Genomic DNA, 22,952 nt, shown 5'->3' with positions numbered 1-22,952 from the left:
GCCCCTGCAAGAACCCTGGGCTAACGTCAGTTGGAAGCTCTGTGGCCTCCCGCTCCTGAGTCCTGTTTTCCCTGGAGGACCTTGACCCACCCCTGTGGAATGTGGGGTTGAGGGTGGGGAGAAAGCCGCCTGCTCTTACTCCTACTCAGAAAATTCTGTTGTGCTCTTCTCCAAGGGCGTATAGCTGGCAGCTCTGCCACTCAGTCCTCAGCCTGCACCCCAGTGAAGGGGCCTCTGAGGCACTTCCAGTGCCACTGGCAAGCAGCCCTGCAACCTTTGGGCCCCAGCCACCTCCCAGCCCCTGTTCTCTAATTCCAGCTTTTTTGGTGTGGAGAGAGGAAGCCCCATTTGAAGGCTGAAGGCTAATGGCTGAGTGAGGGAACTAGAAGGTTCCTGAAGCTTTAAAGCTCCTGGAAGCCCTCACCCTGCATGTGACCCGTCACCTTGGGGAGCCTGCCCCAGCCCCCACTCCTGCCTGTGCCTACAGGGGCCCAGTGCTTCCAGGGTCACACAGCACCATGTGGAAACTATTCCTCAGGGCAGCTCTCCTTGGCCTTTTTATCCTCTGAATCATGCATTTTTCTGCCCTTATTTGGTGTGGTTTGGTTGCTGGGCAGCCGTCCAGGGTGAGTTTGCAGGAGGAAACACAGCAAGGCAGCCTCGCTCTGCTTCTGTGACAGTCTTCCTCCCACCCTCTGAGTGCAAAAGAGCCCCACAGAGACTATCGGGCATGGACATTGACCTGCTGGGAAGGGAGTTCAGCCTTTTTCTCTTTAGTCCCTGAGATAATTCTTTCTCAGATGTTTTTGTGGTTGGAGAATATTTTTGCCATTGCTTTGAGAAGACTTCCCCTCCTAACTCCCCCTCTTTCCTGGGAATTTCCTTCCTTAAACGGAAAGCCTTGAACGCTCACTCCAAACTCGCCCTTCTAGCTCCCCCCGGGAAAAATAACAAGCAAACAGAAGTGCTTGCCCAGGGCCCCTGGAGGGGCTTCCCTTAGAGGTGGGCTGTGTGAGCCCCCGCCAGGAGGGGGCGTTGGGGCCACTTCTTCATTAACAATGTTAGGCTCAAGCTAACTGAACTTTCACACGTGCCTCTCTACAGAGAGTTGTGTATAAACACACTGCTCAGGAGGACAGAGTGAGATTGGAAACTGAGGGCAAATCCCTTCCTCTGTACGTCAAACTCTTGCTGAGGCGAGTCCCAGGCTTAAAAGGGGGAGCTCTGTACTCTGGGCTTTATCCAGCTCCCCCAGGGAAAGGAGGCTTGGGGTAAGGTGGGCACAGGGCATCTTTCTGGCCCAACTGTGAAGTCCCAGAAAGTTTCACAAGGTTCCTATTGAATGACAACTTTCTTCTTCTCTTTCTCCAGGGTTGAGTTCCAGAATAAATTCTACAGTGGGACCGGTTTCAAGTTCCTACCCTTCTCCTTCGAGCATATTCGGGAAGGGAAGTTTGAAGAGTGAGCCCCTGTGAGGGCCATGTGCTCCACACTGTCCACCCGGCCTCCCCCCACAATGATGAGCTGTGCTCCTCTGCCCGTTGGTTGTGATCCGCAGGCACCAGGACATTCGTGTCACCCCATCTGTGAGTCATTTAGATAGAAGAGTCCTCCCTGGGTCTCCCACCACCCCCAGATTTGTGTGTAGTGCAGTGGTTTGCTGGCTGTCACTCATACCCACTGAGCACCAGCCTTGCCCTCTTAGCTTCCACCCAGTCAGAGAGCCCCTCCTGCCTCCTGGTGGTGAGCGTCTGTGCATTCCCACGCAATCCCAAAGCCCTTTCATCTTCCCTGAGTGTGGATGGAAGCAGCACCCATGCCATTCACATCTAGACTTTGAGTTCCCTGCACCTGCCACAGTAGTTTCTAGCAGGAGTAGTGCGGGGAGCAATACAGGTTCTCCCCTAGAAGGGGACACTGGTAACACATACCACTCTTGGGTTAGCAGGGGTGGGTCCAGGAAGATGATATTTATGTCCTTTGCCCACCCTGCTCTAGTGCTTGTTTATCAGGCATTCAGCTGGACCCAACTGGGCCATCATGAGTGGCTTCTCCCTGTCACCCCCAGGGGTCATAGGATATCCACACCGCCTTCCTGACCCCACCCTGCACTCCCACCCTCTCCTCTCTCCTCGTTCATGCCCTGCAGTATATAGCACAGCCGGGAGTGCCTGGAGCAGAGGCTTTGTCTGCTTTGCAGTGCACAGGGCTTCCCTCCCCCGGGCTGGCTTCTTCCCAGGCCTTGCAGGGACAGCCTTGGGCAGAGGGTGCAGGCTGATGCTCTTCCCAGTGGAGACCCTGAGACCTTCCCCACCCCCAATCATCATGTCTTGAGTATGGGACTGGGGTCCTCTCAGTTCTGCCTGCAGTCTGCCTGCCTCTACCCCCCAGTGTCCCTCCTCACCTCCACACTGGCCCCAGGTCTCAGGAGGGGTGTCCTGGGCAGAGTAGGTTAGTGTCACTGATGGTTAGCTGATTGGAAGCCATTGGCAGGGCTGCCGTGCATGTGGCTGTGAGGGCTGCAGAGCCCAGCTGAGGGGCCTCCTCCTCATCACCCCAAACCTTCTAATCATGTGCTGGCATGGCAGCCCTGGCTGCCCTGGCTAAGTTAATCCCCACCGCTTTCAGTGGTAGAAAGAATTCCCTGAGTGGGCCCAGCCAGTGCCCTCCTCCCACCCTGGCTTTTCTGAGTGAGCTGCCCGGAGTCCTGGCCTCTCTCCCGGGCTTGGCTGCCGCAGCTTCACTGAATACTGGCCGACCATGACCTGGCCCGACCTTGTGCAGCCCCCTGCCCTCTTATTATCCCGGGTTTTCATGATGATCTTTACTCTGTTTCAAGTGGGGTTTGAAGCAGAGTTCAGGGAACTCTGCCCAAAGCCCTCCTATTGAGATATTCCTGTGCTGAATAAAATGTGTTTGACTCCCCCAGAGAGGCTGCCTGTCACTGTGCCCACAGCCCCTGTGCTCCAGGCTCAGCCATCTTGAGTCCATCTGGACCCCCAACCTTCGCCTCCCTCCAGCATTGTGGCTTTTCCTTCTGTCAAAGGCCACAGCTGCAATGGGCCTGGCTTGCAGTTAGTTTGGGAAATTCTCACCTTGTCCCAAGTTTCCTACTTGCAGGAGCTGAGGCAGTTCTGCAAACACTACCTGTGGGAGGAGGGACTGGGCGGCCCATCTTCATCTCCCCTTCACTCATTGCACATCCAGACAGCATGGGGGCAGGGGGCACTGGGTATCTCCCCACGCCTCTCCCTCTTCTCCAAGTGTGCCCTCCAGGGCCCAGTGGCCTGGCTATTTTGAGCCTTGACACCCTTGGCCTTAGTGTAAGTGGAATCTCCACACGGGTTCCTCTGGGCAGCTGGGGAGTGAGGTGCTGGAATTGGCAGGCAGCAGGTGAAGAGCTGGCAGACCATCCAGGGCAGCAGGCTGGGCAGGAGGCCCCTCCCCCCCGCACTGCCTAGTGAGACACTGCATACTCCGTGCCCTCCCTCTTCACTCCTGCCTCCAGGGGCCTCAGGGCAGGGGCCCTGACCTGGGCAGGCTGACTACCACTGCCCCTTGTTCATTCCATGTTCCAGCCTAGCCTAAAGCCCTCCCTCCTCCCTGACAGTGCTACCTGTCCCTGGAGGCGGCGCTGAGGTGCCCACCCTACCCAGCTCCTCAAAGATAAGGTCTCGAGCAGAAACTCTGGTCAATGAGCTCTGAGTTTCTGCTCGGTGGGAAGGGAAGGCCTCATAAGAATAGATATTTAGCATCAGTGGATTCTAACTGAGAGTCCAGGAATAAATCCTAACATTTATGGTCACTTGATTTTTGACAAAGGGATCAAGATGATTCAATGAGGAAAGAGCTCTCTTTTTCAACAAATGACACTGGTACAACGGGGTTTCCACATGTAGAGGAACGAATTTGGGCCACTATCCCCACCATATGCAAAAATTAACTCAAAGTAGATTCCGGACCTAAAATGTAAGCAAAAACTATAAAACTCAGGGGAAACCATAGGAGTACATCTTCCTAGTCTTGAGTTAGTGAATGATTTCTAGATGTGACACCCAAAGCACAAGCGATAAGAAATAAAAAATACATTGATAACTTAGGTTTCAGCAAAATTCAAAGCTTTTGTGCTTCGCCGGGCACGGTGCCTCACACCTGTAATCCCAGCACTGTGGGAGGCTGAGGCAGGTGGATTACCTGACGTCAGGAGTTCGAGATCAGCCTGGCGAACATGGTGAAACCCCATCTCTACTAAAAAAAATTAGCCAGGTGTGGTGGCGGGCGCCTGTAGTCCCAGCTACTCCAGAGGCTGAGGCAGGAGAATCACTTGAACTTGGGAGGCAGAGGTTGCAGTGAGCTGAGGTCATGTGACTGCACTCCAGCCTGGGTAACAAGAGCGAAACTCCGTCCCAAAAAAAAAAAAAAAAAGAATTTTGTGCTTCAGTGGTCAGAATCAAGAAACTGAAAAGACAACCCTCACGTAGAAGAAAATACTTGTAAGGTCGGGCGCGGTGGCTCAAGCCTATAATCCCAGCACTTTGGGAGGCCGAGGCAGGCGGATCACGAGGTCAAGAGATCGAGACCATCCTGGCCAACATGGTGAAACCCCGTCTCTACTAAAAATACAAAAATTAGCTGGGCATGGTGGCGTGTGCCTGTAGTCCCAGCTACTTGGGAGGCTGAGACAGGATAATTGCTTCAACCCACGAGGCGGAGGTTGCAGTGAGCCAAGATTGTGCCACTGCACTCCAGCCTGGCACCTGGCGACAGAGTAAGACTCTGTCTCAAAAAAGAAAATACTTGTAGATCATATATTAATAAGGGACTTGTCTCTAGAATATATAAGTAACTCTTACACCCAATAATAAAAGCAACTGTTTTTTTTTTTTTTTTTGAGACGGAGTTTCGCTCTTGATACCCAGGCTGGAGTGCAATGGTGCGATCTCGGCTCACCGCAACCTCCGCCTCCTGGGTTCAGGCAATTCTCCTGCCTCAGCCTCCTGAGTAGCTGGGATTACAGGCACGCGCCACCGTGCCCAGCTAATTTTTTTTTTTGTATTAGTAGAGACGGGGTTTCACCATGTTGACCAGGATGGTCTCGATCTCTTGACCTCGTGATCCACCCGCCTCGGCCTCCCAAAGTGCTGGGATTACAGGCTTGAGCCACCGCACCCGGCCAAGCAACTGTTTTTTTAAATGGGCAAAGGGTTTGAATAAGCATTTCTCCAAGTAAGCTATATGAATGGCCGATAAAGCAATGAAAAGATGCTCGACACCATTAGTCATTACAGAAATGCAAATAAAAACCAGAATGAGATATATCACACCCACTAAAAAGGCAGGAATAAGAAAATTACAAGTGTTCACAAGGAGAAATTGGAACCCCAATTCACTGCTAGTGGGAATGTAAAATGGTGCAGCTGCTTTGGAAAGCAGTCTGGCAGTTCCTCAAAATATTAAACAGAATTGGCCAGGTGCAGTGGCTCACTCCTGTAATCCTAGCACTTTGGGAGGCTGAGCCGGGTGGATCATGAGATCAGGAGTTCAAGACCAGCCTGGCCAAAATGGTGAAACCCTGTCTCTACTAAAAATACAAAAATTAGCTGGGCACAGTGGCAGGTGCCTGTAATCCCAGCTACTCAGGAGGCTGAGGTAGGAGAATTGCTTGAACCCGGGAGGTGGAGGTTGCAGTGAGCTGAGATCGCACCACTGCACTCCAGCCTGGGCGACAGAGTGAGCCTCCGTCTCAAAAACAAATACTAAACAGAATTAACCTAAGATCCAGCAATTACACTTTTTTTTTTAAAGAGACGGGGTCTCACTATGTTACCCAGGCTGGAGTGCAGTGGCTGTTCACAGGCGCGATCCCACTACTGATCAGCACGGGAGTTTTGACCTCCTCCGTTTCTGACCTGGACTGGTTCACCCCTCCTTAGGCAACCTGGTGGTCCCCCACTCCCGGGAGGTCACCATATTGATGCCGAACTTAATGCGGACACCTGATCGGCATAGCACACCACAGCCCAGAACTCCTGGGCTCTAGAGATCCCCCACCTCAGCCTCCCAAGTAGCTGGGACTACAGGCACGTGCCACTGCGCCTGGCTACACTTTCTTATCTATCCAAGAAAAATGAAAGAATGCACACAAAAACTTGTACACAAATGTTCATGGCAGCATTATTCATAAGAGCCTCAAAATGGAAACAGACTAATGTTTACCAGCTGATAAATGGATAAATAAAAGGTGGGCTAGGCATGGTGGATATTATTCTACAATAAACAGGAATGAGGTACTGATACATGCTACAACATGAATGGACCTCAAAACCAGCCACAGAAGACCACCTACTTTATGATTCCATTTACGTGGACTCTCCAGAATAGACAAACCCATAGAGACAAAGATTTCATGGATGCCAGGGGCTGGATGCTGGATGGGACTGGGGGAGAGAGTTACAGTGGAGTGACTCCTAAGGGGTATGGGGTTTCTTTGATGAAAATGTAAAGTTAGTCTGGTGATGGCTACACAATTATGTGACTATACTAAAACCCATTGAATTGTACACTTTATGTTGGTAAACTGCTTTTTGAGATGGAATCTTGCTCTGTCACCCAGGCTGGAGTGCAGTGGTGCCATCTTGGCTCACTGCAACCTCTGCCTCCCTGGTTCAAAAGATTCTCCTACTTCAGCCTCCCAAGTAGCTGGGATTACAGGCATGCACACCACCACACTGGGCTAATTTTATTTTATTTTTTCCTGAGACAGAGTTTCACTCTTGTTGCCCAGGCTGGAGTGCAATGGTGCAATCATGGCTCACTGCAACCTCTGCCTCCTGGGTTCAAGCGATTTTCCTGCCTCAGCCTCCCAAGTACCTGGGATTACAGGCACATGCCACCACATCCAGCTAATTTTTGTATTTTTAGTAGAGACAGGGTTTCCCTATGTTGGCCAGACTGGTTTCGAACTTCTGACCTCAGGTGATCCACCTGCCTCAGCTTCCCAAAGTGCTGGGATTATAGGTGTGAGCCACCAGGCCCCAGCCTTACATTGGTAAATTTTATGGTATATAATCTCAATAAAATGGGAGTGGCATAGGGCTTCCTCGGGAAGAAATTTCTCCCGTGTCTGTCTGACAAACTGGGAGGAAGCAGGGCCAGTGAGTCCTTCGCTAGACTAAGTTTTCAGAATCTAGTGGCCTTGGGCTGCTTCCAACTAAAGTTGGGCTGACCTGGCTGAGCTGTGGAGTGTGCAGGAAGTCCCAGAGCCCTGTGGTAGCAGATGGGGAAAAGGATGGCTGCATCCATTTGGTCCTTTTTTTTTTTTTTTTTTTTTTTGAGATGGAGTTTTGCTCTTGTTGCCCAGTCTGGAGTACAATGGCATGATCTCAGCTCACTGCAACCTCCGCCTCCTGGGTTCAAACAATTTTCCTGCTTCAGCCTTCCAAGTTGCTGGGATTACAGGCGCCCACCACCACTCCTGGCTAATTTTTTGTATTTTTAGTAGAGATGGAGTTTTGCCATGTTGGCCAGGCTGGTCTTGAACTCCTGACCTCAGGTGATCCATCCGCCTCAGCCTCCCAAAGTGCTGGGATTACAGGTGTGAGCCACCGCACCTGGCCATTTGCTCCTGCTTTTAAGGGATGTGCCCTTTACCCTGATCCCCTTCTTGTGGAACCCCAGGACCCCAGATATCTGTCTATTGAGTCTGTGCCCCTGTCCAGGAAATGCCCCTCATCTTGAGGTCCTAGAACTGTGGGAGAGGGTGGCCTGGGCATCCTTGGCCTGGTGAGTCCCAACCTTTGTAGAGAGAGAGAACAAGTCTATCACCGCCTTCACTGGATGGGACTGCGCTTCTTTCTGCCCCAGGAACCTTGGGTGGAAGGGGCATTGGAGCTCAAATCCAGCTGGCGGGAGTTCAGATCCAAGTGGCCTGCCTCCTCCACTACTCAGCCTACCCAAGCCATGTCCTAGGTATGGGCTGCTCCCTGGTGGCCAGATAGGGAAGGACTCATTCCTCCTTTGGCAAGGTGGGCTGGGATCTGAGCTGGGCTGTGTAATAGGCAGGCAACTGCATTAGAAGGGCAGAGACGAAGGAATCCTAGGGTATTCTGGAGTGCATGAGCAGAGGAATAAGCTAGCCAGGAGCAAAAGATGAGATGAGCTGGAGAGCACGCAGAAAGCCCGGCCAGCTTGCTTCACACACACTACAGGAAAAGTAATGAGTTGTGTCACATGGTAAAGGATCAGGCGGGGTGTGGTGGCTCACGCCTGTAATCCCAGCACTTTGGGAGGCTGAGGCGGGTGAACCATGAGGTCAAGAGTTTTGAGACCAGCCTGGCCAACATAATGAAACCCTGTCTCTACTAAAAATACAAAAAATTAGCCAGGTGACAGAGAGAGACTCCATCTCAAAAAAAAAAAAGTATTTCACTCAGTGTCCCTGAATCTTCCCCTCTCTCCCACAACCACTGTTTACAGAGCCTTAAAATAAAACAAACGAACATGATAATGTGTTCTCTTGCTGTTGCCTGGCCTGGAGTGTTGTGGTGCCATCTGGGCTCACTGCAGCCTTGACCTCCCAGGCTCAAGCAATCCTCCCCGCTCAACCTCCCAAGTAGCTGGGACCACAGGTGCATGCCACCATGCCGGGCTAATCTTTGTATTATTTGTAGAGAAGGGGTTTTGCCATGTTCCCAGGCTGGTCTTGGACTCTTAGACTCAAGTGATCTGCCTGCCTCAACTTTTTATGATCGGGGGCCACTGCAATGGGCTAGATTTTTTTTTTTTTTGAGTCAGGGTCTCACTCTGTTGCCTGGCCTGGAGTGGGGTGGTGTGATCATGCCTCACTGCAGCCTCAAACCCCTGGGCTCAAGCCATCCTCCTGCCTCCACCTCCTGAATAACTAACTGGGACCGCAAACACAGACCACTGCACCCAAATAATTTTTGCAGAGACAGGGATTTTTTTTTTAATTAATTTTTTTTTTTTAAGATGGGGTTTCACTGTGTTGGTCAGGCTGGTCTTGAACTCCCGATCTCAGGTGATCCTCCCGCCTTGACCTCCAAAGTGCTTGGATTACAGGCATGAGCCACCACGCCTGGCCAGACAGGGTTTTTGCGTGGTCTTGAATGCCTGGACTCAAGCGCTCCACCTGCCTCCGCCTCCCTAAGTGCTGTGATTACAGGTGTTAGCCATCACATCTAACAAACCTAGTGCAGTCCTTCTAAAGACTCTCCCAGCTCCCAAGCAGCCTTACTCAAGCACTCCCTGATCAGATAGGCAACCCGATAAGTTGCATTGTCTGGGGAAGAGCAACAAGAACCCTGCTCTGTAATCCAGAGTTCCTGGATCTAGCACAGAGCTGCTCTCCTTACTAACTAGTTACTAATCTTGCCCAAGTCACTTCCTTCCTCTGGCTCTGTTTCCTAATCTGTAAAATTGTTACTGGAAAGGGGTCCTAGTCCAGACCCAAAGAAAGGTGAGGAGAGCAAAAATCACACCCTCCCCAGACAAAAAGTTCTTATCTGAGCAATTTAGATAAGGAGCAATCTAAGGCGCGAAGACCACACCTGTTGACCATCAGGCCATTGGGAGGCAAAACTCCTTGTCTGGGGAATTTAGAAATAATCAAGGCCTGGCGTGGTGGCTCACACCTGTAATCCCAGCACTTTGGGAGGCCAAGGCAGGTGGATCACTTGAGGACCAGCCTGGCCAACAGGATGAAACCCCGTCCCTACAAAACTTAGCCAGATGTAATGCTGCAGGCCTGTAATCCCAGCTATTCAAGAGGCTGAGACAGAAGAATTGCTTGAACCTGGAGGCAGAGGTTGCAGTGAGCTATCAGGCCACTGTACTCCAGCCTGGGTGATAGAGGGAGACTCTCAAAAGAAAAAAAATCAAACTTTCCTAGTATTTAAAGTCAGCATCTGATTCCAGGCCTCTTTTAACATTTATAAGTAATTAAAATTTCTATACATTTTTTTTTTTAAATACAAGAAACACTTATTTCTCACAGTTCTGGAGGCTGGGAAGTCCAAGATCAAGGTGCTTATAGAGTCAGTGTCTAGGGAGGGCTCACTTCCTGCTTAATAAGCTGTGCCTTCTCACTGTGGTTTCACAAGGTAGAAGTGGGTAGGGGCTTCTCTTTGGCCTCCCTTATAAAGGCACCAATCCCATTCCTGAGGGCTCTGCCCTCACAATATAAAATTTCTATACACTTATGCCATGCTGAAACTCATTTTACAACCCTAAGCCTCCGCCTTAAGGTCCATACATGCTCCTTTTTTTTTGAGACTGAGTTTCGCTCTTGTTGCCCAGGCTGGAGTGCAATGGCTCATTACCTCTGTCTCCTGGGTCCAAGCAATTCTCCTGCCTCAGCTTCCCGAGTGGCTGGAATTACAGGGGCATCCCACCAGGCCCAGTTAATTTTTGTATTTTTAGTAGAGACAGGGTTTCACCATGTTAGCCAGGCTGGTCTCAAACTCCTGACATCAGGTGAGGTGATCCACACACCTCAGCCTCCCAAAGTGCTGGGATTACAGGCGTGAGCCACCACACCCAACCAGTTGGTAAATTCTTTTTACCAACCCTTGAGTCGACCACTTCTCAGTGCCAGAGCTCTGACACGTCACCCGGCAAGAGTGTTGTTGGATCTCAAGCAAGAAAGAATTCGGGGTGAGTCCATAAAGTGAAAGCAAGTTTATTAGAGAAGTAAAGAAACAAAAGAATGCTAACTCCATAAGCAGAGCAGTGGTATGGACTGCTGGTTGGCTATTTTTATGGTTATTCCTTGAGTATATGATAAACAAGGGGTGGGTCATCCATCAGTTTTCCAGAAAAGGGGCAGGGATTCTTCCCCCAACTGAGGGTCCCTCCACTTTTGGACCATATAGGGTAACTTCTGGATATTGCCATGGCATTTGTAAGCTGCCTGGCACCGCTGGGAGTGTCCTTAGCATGTTTAATGCATCATAATTAGCGTATAACGAGCAGTGAGTGAGGACGACCAGAGGTCACCTTCCTGACTCTCTTGGGTTTAGCAGGTTTTGACTGGTTTCTTTGCTGCATTTTGTTTTGTTTTGTTTTGTTTTGTTTTTTAAGACTGAGTTTTGCTTTTGTTGCCCAGGCTGACGTGCAGTGGCGCAATCTCGGCTCACCGCAACCTCTGCCTCCGGGGCTCAAGCGATTCTCCAGCCTCAGCGTCCCGAGTAGCTGGGACTACAGGCATGTGCCACCATGCCTGGCTAATTTTGTATTTTTAGCTGAGACGGGGTTTCTCCATGTTGGTCAGGCTGGTCTTGAACTCCTGACCTCAGGTGATCCGCCTGCCTTGGCCTTCCAAAGTGTTGGCATTACGGGCGTGAGCCCCCGCGCCCGGCCGATGCATTCTATCAGCGGGGTCTTGTGACCTTGTACCTTGAGCTGACCTCCTGTCTCATCCTGTGACAAAGAAGGCCTAACCTCCTGGGAATGCAACCCAGCAGGTCTCAGCCTCACTTTACCCAGCCCCTGTTCAAGATGGACTCACTCTGGTTGGAAACTTCTGACAAAATGACAGCTCCTGTCATGTTGCTGCTGCTGCCAATGGACAGCCCTTAACGTGCCCACCAGCCCTGCTCCACGGCCAGCCTGGGCTCACGTGGCCCCATTCCCTCCTCCAACTTCCTAGCCCGTTAGTTCCTCAAATCTGCAAGCTCTCTGCCTTCCCAGGACCTTCATAGATGCATCTCCTCTGTCTGGAAGGCTCTTCCTCTCCCTCTTCTAGCCAATTCCTATTCATCCTTGAGTTTCAGATTAAAAGTCACTTCCTGGCCGGGCGTGGTGGCTCACGCCTGTAATCCAAGCACTTTGGAGGCCAAGGCGGGTGATCACCTGAGGTCGGGAGTTCAAGACCAGCCTGACCAACATGGTGTAACCCCGTCCTTATAAAATAAAAAAAAATTAAAATTAAAATTAAAAAAAGTCACTTCCTTTGGAAGCCTTACCCTTGCACTTCTTGGCAGCATCACAACTATGAGGGAGATCCTTTGGTTTCTAGGTCATCCCCTGACAGGGACGGTAGGGACCGTCTATCTCGTTCGTTCATCAGTAGGGCAGTAGCTATGGCAGTACCTGATACAAAATAAACTCCAAAGTGTATTTATTAGATTGTTGGATGGAAGTTATTTGCGTGTGAAAGCGCGTTTTACCTGATGGCGTTCTGTGAGGGCTAGCGGGTCCCTTTCGGCTCTGGACGCTTCAGGTTGCCGGGGTCACGCGCTCCCCACCGCGTGCGGTCACTAGACACCCCCAAAGGCGCTGCCTGGGACCCGGAAGCCGCGACTCCCAGCCCCGAGGCCGGGCTTGGCCTTCGGGTCCACGTGGCCGGAGGCCCGCAGCTGATTGGACGGGGGCCGCCCCGCCCCCTGGCAGTCACGAGCCCCCGCCGGGCTGAGGCCATGGAAGCGTTCGCCGTGGCGGTAGGGGTCCTGCTCCTGGCTGGGGCCGGGGGCGCAGCAGGGGACGAGGCCGGGGAGGCGGCCGCCGTGCGGGCGCTCGTGGCCCGGCTGCTGGGGCCCGGCCCCGCGGCAAACTTCTCGGTGTCGGTGGAGCGCGCCCTGGCGGCCGAGCCGGGCTTGGACACCTACAGCCTGAGCGGCGGCGGCGCGGCGCGGGTGCAGGTGCGCGGCTCCACCGGCGTAGCGGCCGCCGCGGGGCTGCACCGCTACCTGCGCGACTTCTGTGGCTGCCACGTGGCCTGGTCCGGCTCTCAGCTGCGCCTGCCGCGGCCACTGCCCGCCGTGCCTGGGGAGTTGACCGAGGCCACGCCCAACAGGTACCGCCCCTCAGCTCCCCCGCGTCCGCCCGAGGCGCCCACCCCCTCCCTCAGCCGCTGCCACCCCAACCGGGAGGCTGAGCGGGGAGCGCTGGCAGGAAGGCCCAGCATCGCCGCCCCCAGCAGCTGTGTGACCTTGAGCCAGCCACTCTGCTTCTCAGAGCCTCGGCGGGCCCACCTGCAAAAAGGAAAGAAGACGCCTACCGTGCAGTGTTATTGTGAGGATTTGCACGAAGATGGGCGTAGAATTTGTGGTGCACAATTGGTGATGTGTGAATTTTCTTCCCTTCCTCCCCCACCTCTTTGAACCTGCGGACTGAGGAAGGACGTGTCCCCCCACCCCCACCCCACCCACAGGCCTGTGTTCAGCTCCTGCCACAGTATGGAGTGATCTGTTCACACAGCTGTCCTCCCCCTGCCCACCTGTTAGACTGTGGGGGCTGGGACCCCCGTTCCAGGAAAACACCGTGCAGAGGAGGGGCTCTGGCAGTGTGGCATGAAAGTGGAATATGCCACCCAAATACCTGCCAGGCTCGAGGGCCCTGGGGGAGTACAGTGGGGGAGTGCCTCAGAAGCCCAGCCCAGGTACCTGGTCCCAGCTCCACCTGGGGTGGGCCCCAGCCTGAAGCAGAAGGACCATTTTTGGAGCCCCTCTCCTCTCCTCCAAGTGGGGGATGGGAGAGTTGTCCCAGGACCGTGGACCCTCCAGAGTGGGATGCGCCCCAGCTCATGACACTGCCCGCAGGTACCGCTATTACCAGAATGTGTGCACACAAAGCTACTCCTTCGTGTGGTGGGACTGGGCCCGCTGGGAGCAAGAGATAGACTGGATGGCGCTGAATGGGATCAACCTGGCACTGGCCTGGAGTGGCCAGGAGGCCATCTGGCAGCGGGTGCGTGCCCACTGTCCCCTCCCCACCCTCCTGCCCTGGCAGGAGCCTCCCTAGGTGCCTTCACGTGCCCCTCAGCACGGGCACAGTGTATGTCTCCAGAAGTGCTTACAGCTTGCACCATGGCTCCAGCCTCCTAAAAACTGAGGCTTCCAGTTTGAGGAGTGGGGCTCCTTCCCCTCATCTCCCCTATGTGACTAATCACCTGGTCCCTTGGATCCAACTCAGGGGCAGCACTAGATCTGCCTCCCTGGAAGCCTCTGTTTTACACCAGCTGCTCCAGGCGCTGCTTAAGCTCTTCACACAGCTGTCTTACCCTTCCATCTGGCACCCTGGCTTCATGAAGCCTTCTAAGGACTTCCTCTTGGGGGAAAGCCCCTTTGTGCCCCATCTCCTCACCTGTGCGACAAAGGTGACACAGTGAACTCACCTACTCACAGGTCTCTTTCCCCTGGGCTGTGGGCTCCTTGCTGGCAGGGGTCAGTTTTATCTCAGTAGCCCTAGCGCCCAGCACAGAGATGCAATGAGTGAATGGTTGTTGAATGAATGAATCAATGGATGCAGATGAATATATTTCTATGTGTGGGGAACCCTTTCCTCCTCAGGTGTACCTGGCTTTGGGCCTGACCCAGGCAGAGATCGATGAGTTCTTTACTGGTCCTGCCTTCCTGGCCTGGGGGCGTATGGGCAATCTGCACACCTGGGATGGCCCCTTGCCCCGCGCCTGGCACATCAAGCAGCTTTACCTGCAGGTGAAAGGACAGAAAAGGGAAGGGGTGGAATCGGTGATAGATGGTCCCAGGCCCAGGGAGGGTGGTATTTGGCCAGCCCTGGGGCTCTTCACTGATCCAGGGGGACTCTGTGTGTCCTGGGTGATGAGGGCTTCCCCTTAGGACAGCAGTGGCCATGCTCACCACCCTCCCTTCCGTTCCTCCAGCACCGGATCCTGGACCGGATGCGCTCCTTCGGCATGATCCCAGTGCTACCTGCGTTCTCGGGGCATGTTCCCAAGGCTATCACCAGGTGAGGTTCCCCCCACCCCCTCCACTTAGAGAGGAAATTTTATTCCCCTCTAGAACATGACTTAAGAACAGGACTTAAAAACTTAAGCTCTGGGCCGGGCATGGTGGCTCACACCTGTAATCCCAGCACTTTAGGAGACTGAGATGGGCGGATCACCTGAGGTCAGGAGTTTGAGACCCAGCCTGGCAAACATGGTGAAACCCTGTCTCTACTAAAAATATAAAAGTTAGTGGGGTGTGGTGGCGTGCACTAATCCCAGCTACTCGGGAGGCTGAGGCAAAAGAATTGCTTGAACCCGGGAGGCAGATGTTGCAGTGAGTCGAGAACGCGCCAATGCACTTCAGCCTGGGCAACAAGAATGAAACTCCAACTCAAAAAAAACAAGAAACAAACAAACTTAAGCTCTGGATGTAAGCCTGGGTTTGATTTATGGCTCTGCTGCTAACTAGCTGTGTGACTTCGGGCAGATGACATGACTGCTCTGTGTCTCAGATTCCTTACTTGTAAAATGGGATCTCTCCCTTACATTGCTGTGGGGATTATAATTATCTCTTGATCTATCTGTTGACTTTGCACAGAGTGCTAGCAAATGGCAGCCCTGCAGGGCACAGTGGCTCACACCTGTAATCCCAGCACTTTGGTAGGCCGAGGCGGGTAGATCACAAGGTCAGGAGTTCAAGACCAGCCTGGCCAACATGGTGAAAACCCGTCCCTACTAAAAATACCAAAATTAGCTGGGTGTGGTGGTACATGCCTGTAATCCCAGCTACTCGGGAGGCTGAGGCAGGAGAATTGCTTGAAACCAGGAGGCAGAGATTGCAGTGAGCCAAGATCACGCCACTACACTCCAGCCTGGGCAATAGAGGCTCCGTTAAAAAAAAAAAAAAACAGCCCTTATGAGTGGCAGCAGCGGGGGCTCCGTATTCCCTGTCCCTCCTGCTCCTCTGTGCTACCCAGCCATCCTCTCTCATGTGGTTGGCAAAAGTCTTCAAGGCCCATCTGAGACCTCCCCTCCTTCAGGAAGCCTTGCTGGTGTCCCCCATGACCTCCTTTGCACCTACCTATGTCTGGCTTCCACACTCACAGGACGTCATGCCTGCCACTGACCTCCCTGCCTGCCTATTCGCTGCCATCATCAGGTGGCAGGAAACTCACTCATTCATTCAGTGAACTTTCTCCAGCTGTCTGGGGCTGCCACACCTGGCTCTTTGCTGGGCCCTGGGAGGCGGCAAGAAACGTGCCTAAGGCATTACCCCCAATAGGACAGAGATGTTGGCTGAGGGGTACAATGCGGTGTCAGAGACAGGAATATATGTGGGTTCCCATCTCCTCAGCCAGGAGAGAGGGGCAGGAAGGGCTCAGGGCAGAGCCCAGTCTTGAAAAAGGAGTGTTGCTTGGCTGGGCACGGTGGCTCACATCTGTAATCCTAGCACTTTGGGAAGCTGAGGCGGTGGATCATTTGAGGTCAGGAGTTCGAGACCAGCCTGGCCAACATGGCGAAACCCTATCTCTACTAAAAATACAAAAATTAGCTGGGCTTGGTGGCAGGTGCCTGTAATCCCAGCTAGTTGGGAGGCTGAGGCAGGAGAATTGCTTGAAGCCAGGGGGCAGAGGTTGCAGTGAGCTGAGATCGTGCCACTGACTCCAGCCTGGGTGACAAAGCAAGACTCCTAATAAAGAAAATTAAACACTGCATGTTCTCATAAGTGGGAATTGAACAATGAGAACACATGGACACAGGGAGGGGAACATCACACACCAGGGCCTGTCATGGGTTGGGGGCTGAGGGGAGGGAGAACATTAGGACAAATACCAAATGCATACGGGGCTTAAAAGTCAGATGACGGGCTGATGGGTGCAGCAGATCACCATGGCACACGTATACCTACGCAACAAACCTGCACATGTATCTGAGGACTTAGACTATAATTTAAAAAAAGAAAGAAAAAGGAGGGAAGGAGGGAGGGAGAGAGAGAAACAAAGGAAAGGAGGAAGGGAAGAAAAGAAAAGAAGAAGGGAAGGAGGGAGGGAGGGAGAAAAAGAAAGAAACAAAAGAGGAGTGTTGCCTGATTCAGGCCACAGGAAGGGGAGAGATGGTGTAAGTTTTCCAGAGAAGGTGGCCAGGGAAGGAGAGGAAAGGACTATGCAGAGAGCACAGCCTGTACAAAGCCATAGAGATGAGAGAAACCAGGTGTGCCCTGGGAGCTGTGGATAAGTTGGTGAGGCTGGTGAGGGGCCATGGGCCAAGATGAGTACAATGGCGCTTCCCTGAAATGTCTGAGCTTTTGCTCCCCACTAGGGTGTTCCCTCGGGTCAATGTCACCCAGATGGGCAGCTGGGGACACTTCAACTGCTCCTACTCCTGCTCCTTTCTTCTGGCCCCAGAAGACCCCATATTCCCCATCCTCGGGAGCCTCTTCCTGCGAGAGCTGACTAAAGAGTTTGGCACAGATCACATCTACGGGGCCGACACTTTCAACGAGATGCAGCCGCCCTCCTCGGAGCCCTCCTACCTTGCCGCAGCCACTGCTGCCGTCTATGAGGCCATGATTGCAGGTACAGTGCCTGGGGGAGGAGGGAGAGCCCCCCAGACCCTCGTAAAGAAGGGGGTAGCAGATGTCAGTAGGAGTGGGCAGAGGGACTGGAATAATGCCTCGCCGTAACACACAGCGCTTTACAGTTTACCAAGCGCTTGTACATACGCGTCGTCTCAGTGAATCCCACTGCGGTTGAGAGATGAGCTCTGGAGCCCGACAACCTGGGTCACACCTGGCACTCTTGTTTCCTGGCCATGTGGCTTATGACTCCTGACCTCCCTCCCAGTGTCTCAGTTGCTTCCCCTGTAAAATGGGACTACCTCATAGGTAGACTAATGCCCGGCCCAGAGTGAAGGCCGCTAAGGGCTAGCTAGGAACACGGGTTTTGTTTGGTCTTCATGTGGTTGCTCAGGTCGGCACTACCGGCTGGAGGCGAGCGGATATGCCTCAAGGCAGTAAGTGCCCATCCTGCTACAAAACCGTGAGGCCAGGGCTGCTTCTGCCACTTACAAGGAGGAGCAGAGGGCGCCCAAGTCAGGAATGACTTAGTGGGGAGGCCTCTGTGTTGGCCAGGAAGGGAACAGATCAGCTCAGCCTTTCTTGAGCAGCGCTGCTCCAGGTGTGACTCAAAACTGGCAGCGGCAGCAGCAGCACCCCGAGCTGTGAGACTGCAAATTCTCCGGCCCTACACCAGACCTAAAGCAGAAGCTCCGTTTTTGTTTTGTTTTGATTTGAGACAGAGTCTCGCTCTGTTGCCCAGGCTGGAGTGCAATGGCGCCATCTCGGCTCACCACAACCTTTGCCTCCCGGGTTCAAGCGATTCTCCTGCCTCAGCCTCCCAAGTAGCTGGGATTACAGGCACATGCCAACATGCCTGGCTAATTTTTGTATTTTTAGTAGAGATGGGGTTTCACCATGTTGGCCAGGGTGGTCTCGAACTCCTGACCTCAGATGATCTGCCCATCTTGGCTTCCCAAAGTGCTGGGATTACAGATGTGAGCCACTGTGCCCAGCCAGAAGGCTCCATGTTTTAAGGAGCCCTGGGCCGGACGCGGTGGCTCATGCCTGTAATCTCAGCATTTTGGGTGGCCGAGGTGGGTAGACCACCTGATGTCAGGAGTTCAAGACGAGCCTGACCAACGTGGAGTAACCCTGTCTCTGCTAAAAATACAAAATTAGCCAGGCGTGGTGGCGCATGCCTGTAATCCCAGCTACTCTGGAGGCTGAGGCAGGAGAATCCCCTGAACCTGGGAGGTGGAGTTTGCGGTGAGCAGAGATCACGCCATTGCACTCCAGCCTGGGCAACAAGAGCGAAACTCCATCTCAAAAAAATTAAAAAATAGGTTAGGCACAGTGGCTCACGCCTGTAATCCAAGCACTTTGGGAGGCTGAGGTGGGCAGATCACGAGGTCAGGAGTTCAAGGCCAGTTTGGCCAACATGGTGAAACTGTCTCTACTAAAAATACAATTACCTGGGCATGGTCACGAGCACCTGTAATCCCAGCTACTTGGAGCTGAGGCAGGAGAATTGTTTAACTCAGACCTGGGAGGTAGAGGTTGCAGTGAGCTGAGATCACCCCGTTGCACTCCAACCTAGGCTACAGAGCAAGGCTCTGTCTCTAAATGAATGAAGGAATGAAGGAGCTCTCTGGGTAACGTTCCCTGAAGCTTGCTGAACCTTGTCCTGGTGTTTCCAGCGGGGAGAGATGGGGATGGGGCAGCATATGTGGGATGGAGCGTCCTGCTGGTGGGGCTCATGGGAAGGCATGCCCCAGGATAGACAGAGTCGTCCGTAGAGTGGGGTGAACATTCGCTACCCCCTCTCCTCTCATCACTCCTCTTCTGTGTCCCCCCACCTCCTGACCACAGTGGATACTGATGCTGTGTGGCTGCTCCAAGGCTGGCTCTTCCAGCACCAGCCCCAGTTCTGGGGGCCTGCCCAGGTCGGGGCTGTGCTGGGGGCTGTGCCCCGTGGCCGCCTACTGGTTCTGGACCTGTTTGCTGAGAGCCAGCCTGTATACACCCGCACCGCCTCCTTCCAGGGCCAGCCCTTCATCTGGTGCATGCTGCACAACTTCGGGGGCAACCATGGTCTGTTTGGAGCCCTGGAGGCCGTGAACCAAGGCCCAGAAGCTGCCCGCCTCTTCCCCAACTCCACCATGGTAGGCACCGGCATGGCCCCCGAGGGCATCAGCCAGAACGAAGTGGTCTATTCCCTCATGGCTGAGCTGAGCTGGCGAAAGGACCCAGTGCCAGATTTGGCGGCCTGGGTGACCAGCTTTGCTGCCCAGCGGTATGGGGTGTCCCACCCGGACGCAGGGGCAGCGTGGAGGCTCTTGCTCAGGAGTGTGTACAATTGCTCCGGGGAGGCCTGCAGGGGCCACAATCACAGCCCGCTGGTCAGGCGGCCGTCCCTACAGATGAATACAACCATCTGGTACAACCGATCTGATGTGTTTGAGGCTTGGCAGCTGCTGCTCTCAGCTGCCGCCACCCTGGCTGCCAGCCCCATCTTCCGCTATGACCTGCTGGATGTCACTCGGCAGGCGGTGCAGGAGCTGGTCAGCTTGTACTACGAGGAGGCGAGGAGTGCCTACCTGAGCAAGGAGCTGAGTTCCCTGTTGAGGGCTGGAGGCATCCTGGCCTACGAGCTGCTGCCGGCGCTGGACGAGGTACTGGCTAGTGACAGCCGCTTCTTGCTGGGCAGCTGGCTGGAACAGGCCAGAGCAGTGGCGGTCAGTGAGGCCGAGGCTGATTTCTATGAGCAGAACAGCCGCTACCAGCTGACCCTATGGGGGCCAGAAGGCAACATCCTGGACTACGCCAACAAGCAGCTGGCGGGGCTGGTGGCCAACTACTACACCCCTCGCTGGCGGCTCTTCCTGGAGGCGCTGGCTGCCAGTGTGGCCCAGGGCATCCCTTTCCAACAGCACCAGTTTGACAAAAATGTCTTCCAACTGGAGCAGGACTTTGTCCTCAGCAAGCAGAGGTATCCCAGCCAGCCGCGAGGAGATACTGTGGACCTGGCCAAGAAGATCTTCCTCAAATATTACCCCCGCTGGGTGGCCGGCTCTTGGGGATAGATTCAACACCCCTGGGCCTTGCTTTCCACTAACTCCGGCCGGGGCAGGTTTCGAGGGCCCGGAGTTGGACAAGCATCACAGGGTATCCCAGGCCTGGGAGGAGGCCCCACGGCCTGCTGGTGGGGTCTGGCCTTGGGGGAATTGGGGGGAAGTGAGCTGCCCTTCACCACCAACCAAAGTGTGGGATTAAAGTACTGTTTTCTATCCACTTAAACTGATGAGTCACTGGGTCTGTCAGAATGAGGTCACTGCTGCCACGCTTGGGAGGACTCAGGGCTATAGCGTGGCCCCGGGGGTGGACCTGTTCTCCCATCGCTTGCCTCATGCCACCCCACCTTTTTTTTTTTTTTTAAATAGTCTTGCTCTGTTGCCCAGGCTGGAGTACAATGGCACCATCTTGGCACAGCAATGTCCGCCTCCTGGGTTCAAGTGATTCCTGTGCCTCAGCCTCCTGGGTAGCTGGGACTATAGGTATGCATCGCCACGCCTGGCTAATGTTTTTTTTTCTTCCCTGAGACGAGTCTTGCTCTGTCATCCAGGCTAGAGTTCAGTGGAGCAATCTCAGCTTACTGCAACCTCTGCCTCCTGGGTTCAAGCAATTCTTCTGCCTCAACCTTCCACATAGCTGGGATTATAGGTGCCTGCCACCATGCCCAGCTAATTTTTGTATTTTTAATAGAGATGGGGTTTCACCATGTTGGCCAGGATGGTCTTGAACTCCTGACCTCAAGTGATCCACCTGCCTCGGCCTCCCAAAGTGCTGGGATTACAGGTGTGAGCCACCATACCCAGCAGGAAAACCTTTTTTCAAACTGTGTTTTTCCTTTGCTGTCATGCCACAACAACGGTCACCAACACAGAAGACTTATGTGATGAAATATTTGGAGAATTGTCCCCATGCACCGAGCAGTGGACCTCAGCTGGGTGTCCTCCAATTCAGTTCCAATGTAATTTACCAAAGACAACGTCAGATTCCACAGAGTTAGGGCGCAGACCCATGAGACCACCCCCTCCTTCCCCATCAATCACAAGTCCTGGTCCCTGGAACTTCTGATGGACTGGCTTCAAGTTGGAGTTTCCCTGGCCCCCTTCCCCTCTTTAGATTTAACTAATTTGCTACAGTGGCCCACAAAACACAGGGAAACCCTTATTATTTGTACTGGTTTATTAGGGAGGAATTTTTGTTTCTTTATTTAAAAAAAAATTTTTTTTTGAGACAGGGTTATGCTCTGTCAACCAGAGTGAGTACAGTGGCACGCTCTCCACTCACTACAGCCTGGATTCCCACCCCCACCCCCTGGCCTCAGCACCCCACCCCCCAAGTAGCTGGGACTCCAGGCATACACCATCATGCCCAGCTAATTTTTTGTATTTTTTTGCAGAGATGGGGGTTCACTCTGTTGCCCTGGCTGGTCTTGAACTCCTGGGCTCCAGCAGTCCCCTTGCCTCAGCCTCCGAAAGTGCTGGGATTACAGGCATGAGCCACCCAGCCTTGAAGGATATTTTAAAGGATAGAAATAAACAGCCATATGGGCTGGGTGTGGTGGTTCATGCCTATAATCCCAGCACTTTGGGAGGCTGAGTCGGGTGGATCATGAGGTCAAGAGATCAAGACCATCCTGGCCAACATGGAAACCCAATGCTTCTAAAAATACAAAAATTATCCGGGTGTGGTGGTGTGCGCCTGTAGTCCCAGCTACTCAGGAGGCTGAGGCAGGAGAATCGCTTGAACCCAGGAGGCTGAGATTGCATCACTGCACTCCAGCCTGGGTGACAGAGTGAGACTCCATCTCAAAAAAAAAAAAAAAGGATATAGCCATATGAAGAGATGCAGACAGTGTGGCCTGGAAGGGTCCAGAGCTGGAGCTTCCATCTCCGTAGAGCTGGGGTTACGTCACCCTCCGGGCACACAGATGAGTTCTCCACCTTCCCGTCAGCCTCCACACCTTCAGCTCCCAGAAGCTCCCCGAACCCTGTCCTTTGGGCCTTTGTGGAGAACTTCGTTGGCTTCATCATTGAAGCATGGACAACCGTGAAAATGTGTTTGGACAAAAAGGGTCTGATCTAAGCCCAGCAAGGCCGGTCCTGATTCTTCCGGCCTTTGTGCAGCATTCCTTTCTCCATGGTATGGGGCAAGGACCCACTTTGGAATGAGGATCCTACAACCCACATCAGATTAGAGTCCTGCCTTGGGCAGGTGAAAAATGACACGAGAAGGTCAGAAGAGGAGAGGTTGTTTTCTGAGTCCTGGGGTGCCCCAACATTACAGTGAAAGATTGTAACCGTGGTCATGTGAGTTATGAGCTAGGAACTGGACGAAACCAACATACATACAATCAACTCCAACCTCCCAACGCCTTTCCTTTCACAGCCTCTGCAGCAAACTCCGGTCACTGTCATTGCTCCTGTGGCCTAGAGGCATGCCCAGGGGAATCCGCCCAGGGTGCCAGTCCGTGCCCACATGGGAACCCACACCTGCTTGTAAAGCCTTCCCTCCCTCTGAGCAGCAACCAGGACAGTTTGGTGTTCCAAGCAGTGGGCTCCTGTCTGTTTTGACTCAGAACAGGGTGGGGAGAGCAGGCCAGGGACCCGCAGGAGGGCTTATCCT

The 22,952-nt window shown here is 53.4% G+C and overlaps 2 protein-coding genes across 15 annotated transcripts in view; both read left to right on the top strand.

Moving 5' to 3' along the window:
- The window catches only part of ATP6V0A1 (ATPase H+ transporting V0 subunit a1), a 65,067-nt gene extending 62,139 nt beyond the window's left edge, over positions 1-2,928 (top strand). For all 14 annotated transcript variants that reach the window (XM_064369320.1, XM_064369314.1, XM_064369319.1 and 11 more), the window contains one exon: positions 1,372-2,928. In XM_064369320.1, the coding sequence (XP_064225390.1) occupies positions 1,372-1,475 (104 nt within the window). In that variant the 3' untranslated portion in view covers positions 1,476-2,928. The remainder of the gene's footprint in view (positions 1-1,371) is intronic.
- Positions 2,929-12,401: 9,473 nt separating this feature from the next.
- Positions 12,402-20,627, top strand: NAGLU (N-acetyl-alpha-glucosaminidase). Its single transcript, XM_012443895.2, has 6 exons — positions 12,402-12,811; positions 13,557-13,704; positions 14,307-14,453; positions 14,639-14,724; positions 17,024-17,280; positions 19,131-20,627. Exons 1-6 carry the CDS (start codon positions 12,435-12,437, stop codon positions 20,342-20,344), a joined length of 2,229 nt encoding a protein of 742 aa, XP_012299318.2. The 5' UTR covers positions 12,402-12,434; the 3' UTR covers positions 20,345-20,627.
- The last annotated feature ends 2,325 nt before the right edge of the window (positions 20,628-22,952 follow it).

The sequence above is a fragment of the Aotus nancymaae genome, unplaced genomic scaffold, assembly GCF_030222135.1.
Source record: "Aotus nancymaae isolate 86718 unplaced genomic scaffold, 86718_ANA_hifiasm-v0.15.2.pri h1tg000089l, whole genome shotgun sequence".
Taxonomy (NCBI): domain Eukaryota; kingdom Metazoa; phylum Chordata; class Mammalia; order Primates; family Aotidae; genus Aotus; species Aotus nancymaae.
The sequence above is the reverse complement of the archived record's forward strand: the minus strand, read 5'-3'. Positions and strand labels throughout refer to the sequence as shown.

Bases quoted from the DNA above. Each gene is read 5' to 3' on its own strand.
- NAGLU (XM_012443895.2), top strand. From the start codon at position 12,435: ATGGAAGCGTTCGCCGTGGCGGTAGGGGTCCTGCTCCTGGCTGGGGCC. The intron at 13,705-14,306 runs GTGCGTGCCCAC...TTTCCTCCTCAG, and splicing joins AGGAGGCCATCTGGCAGCGG to GTGTACCTGGCTTTGGGCCT. The intron at 17,281-19,130 runs GTACAGTGCCTG...TCCTGACCACAG, and splicing joins CTATGAGGCCATGATTGCAG to TGGATACTGATGCTGTGTGG.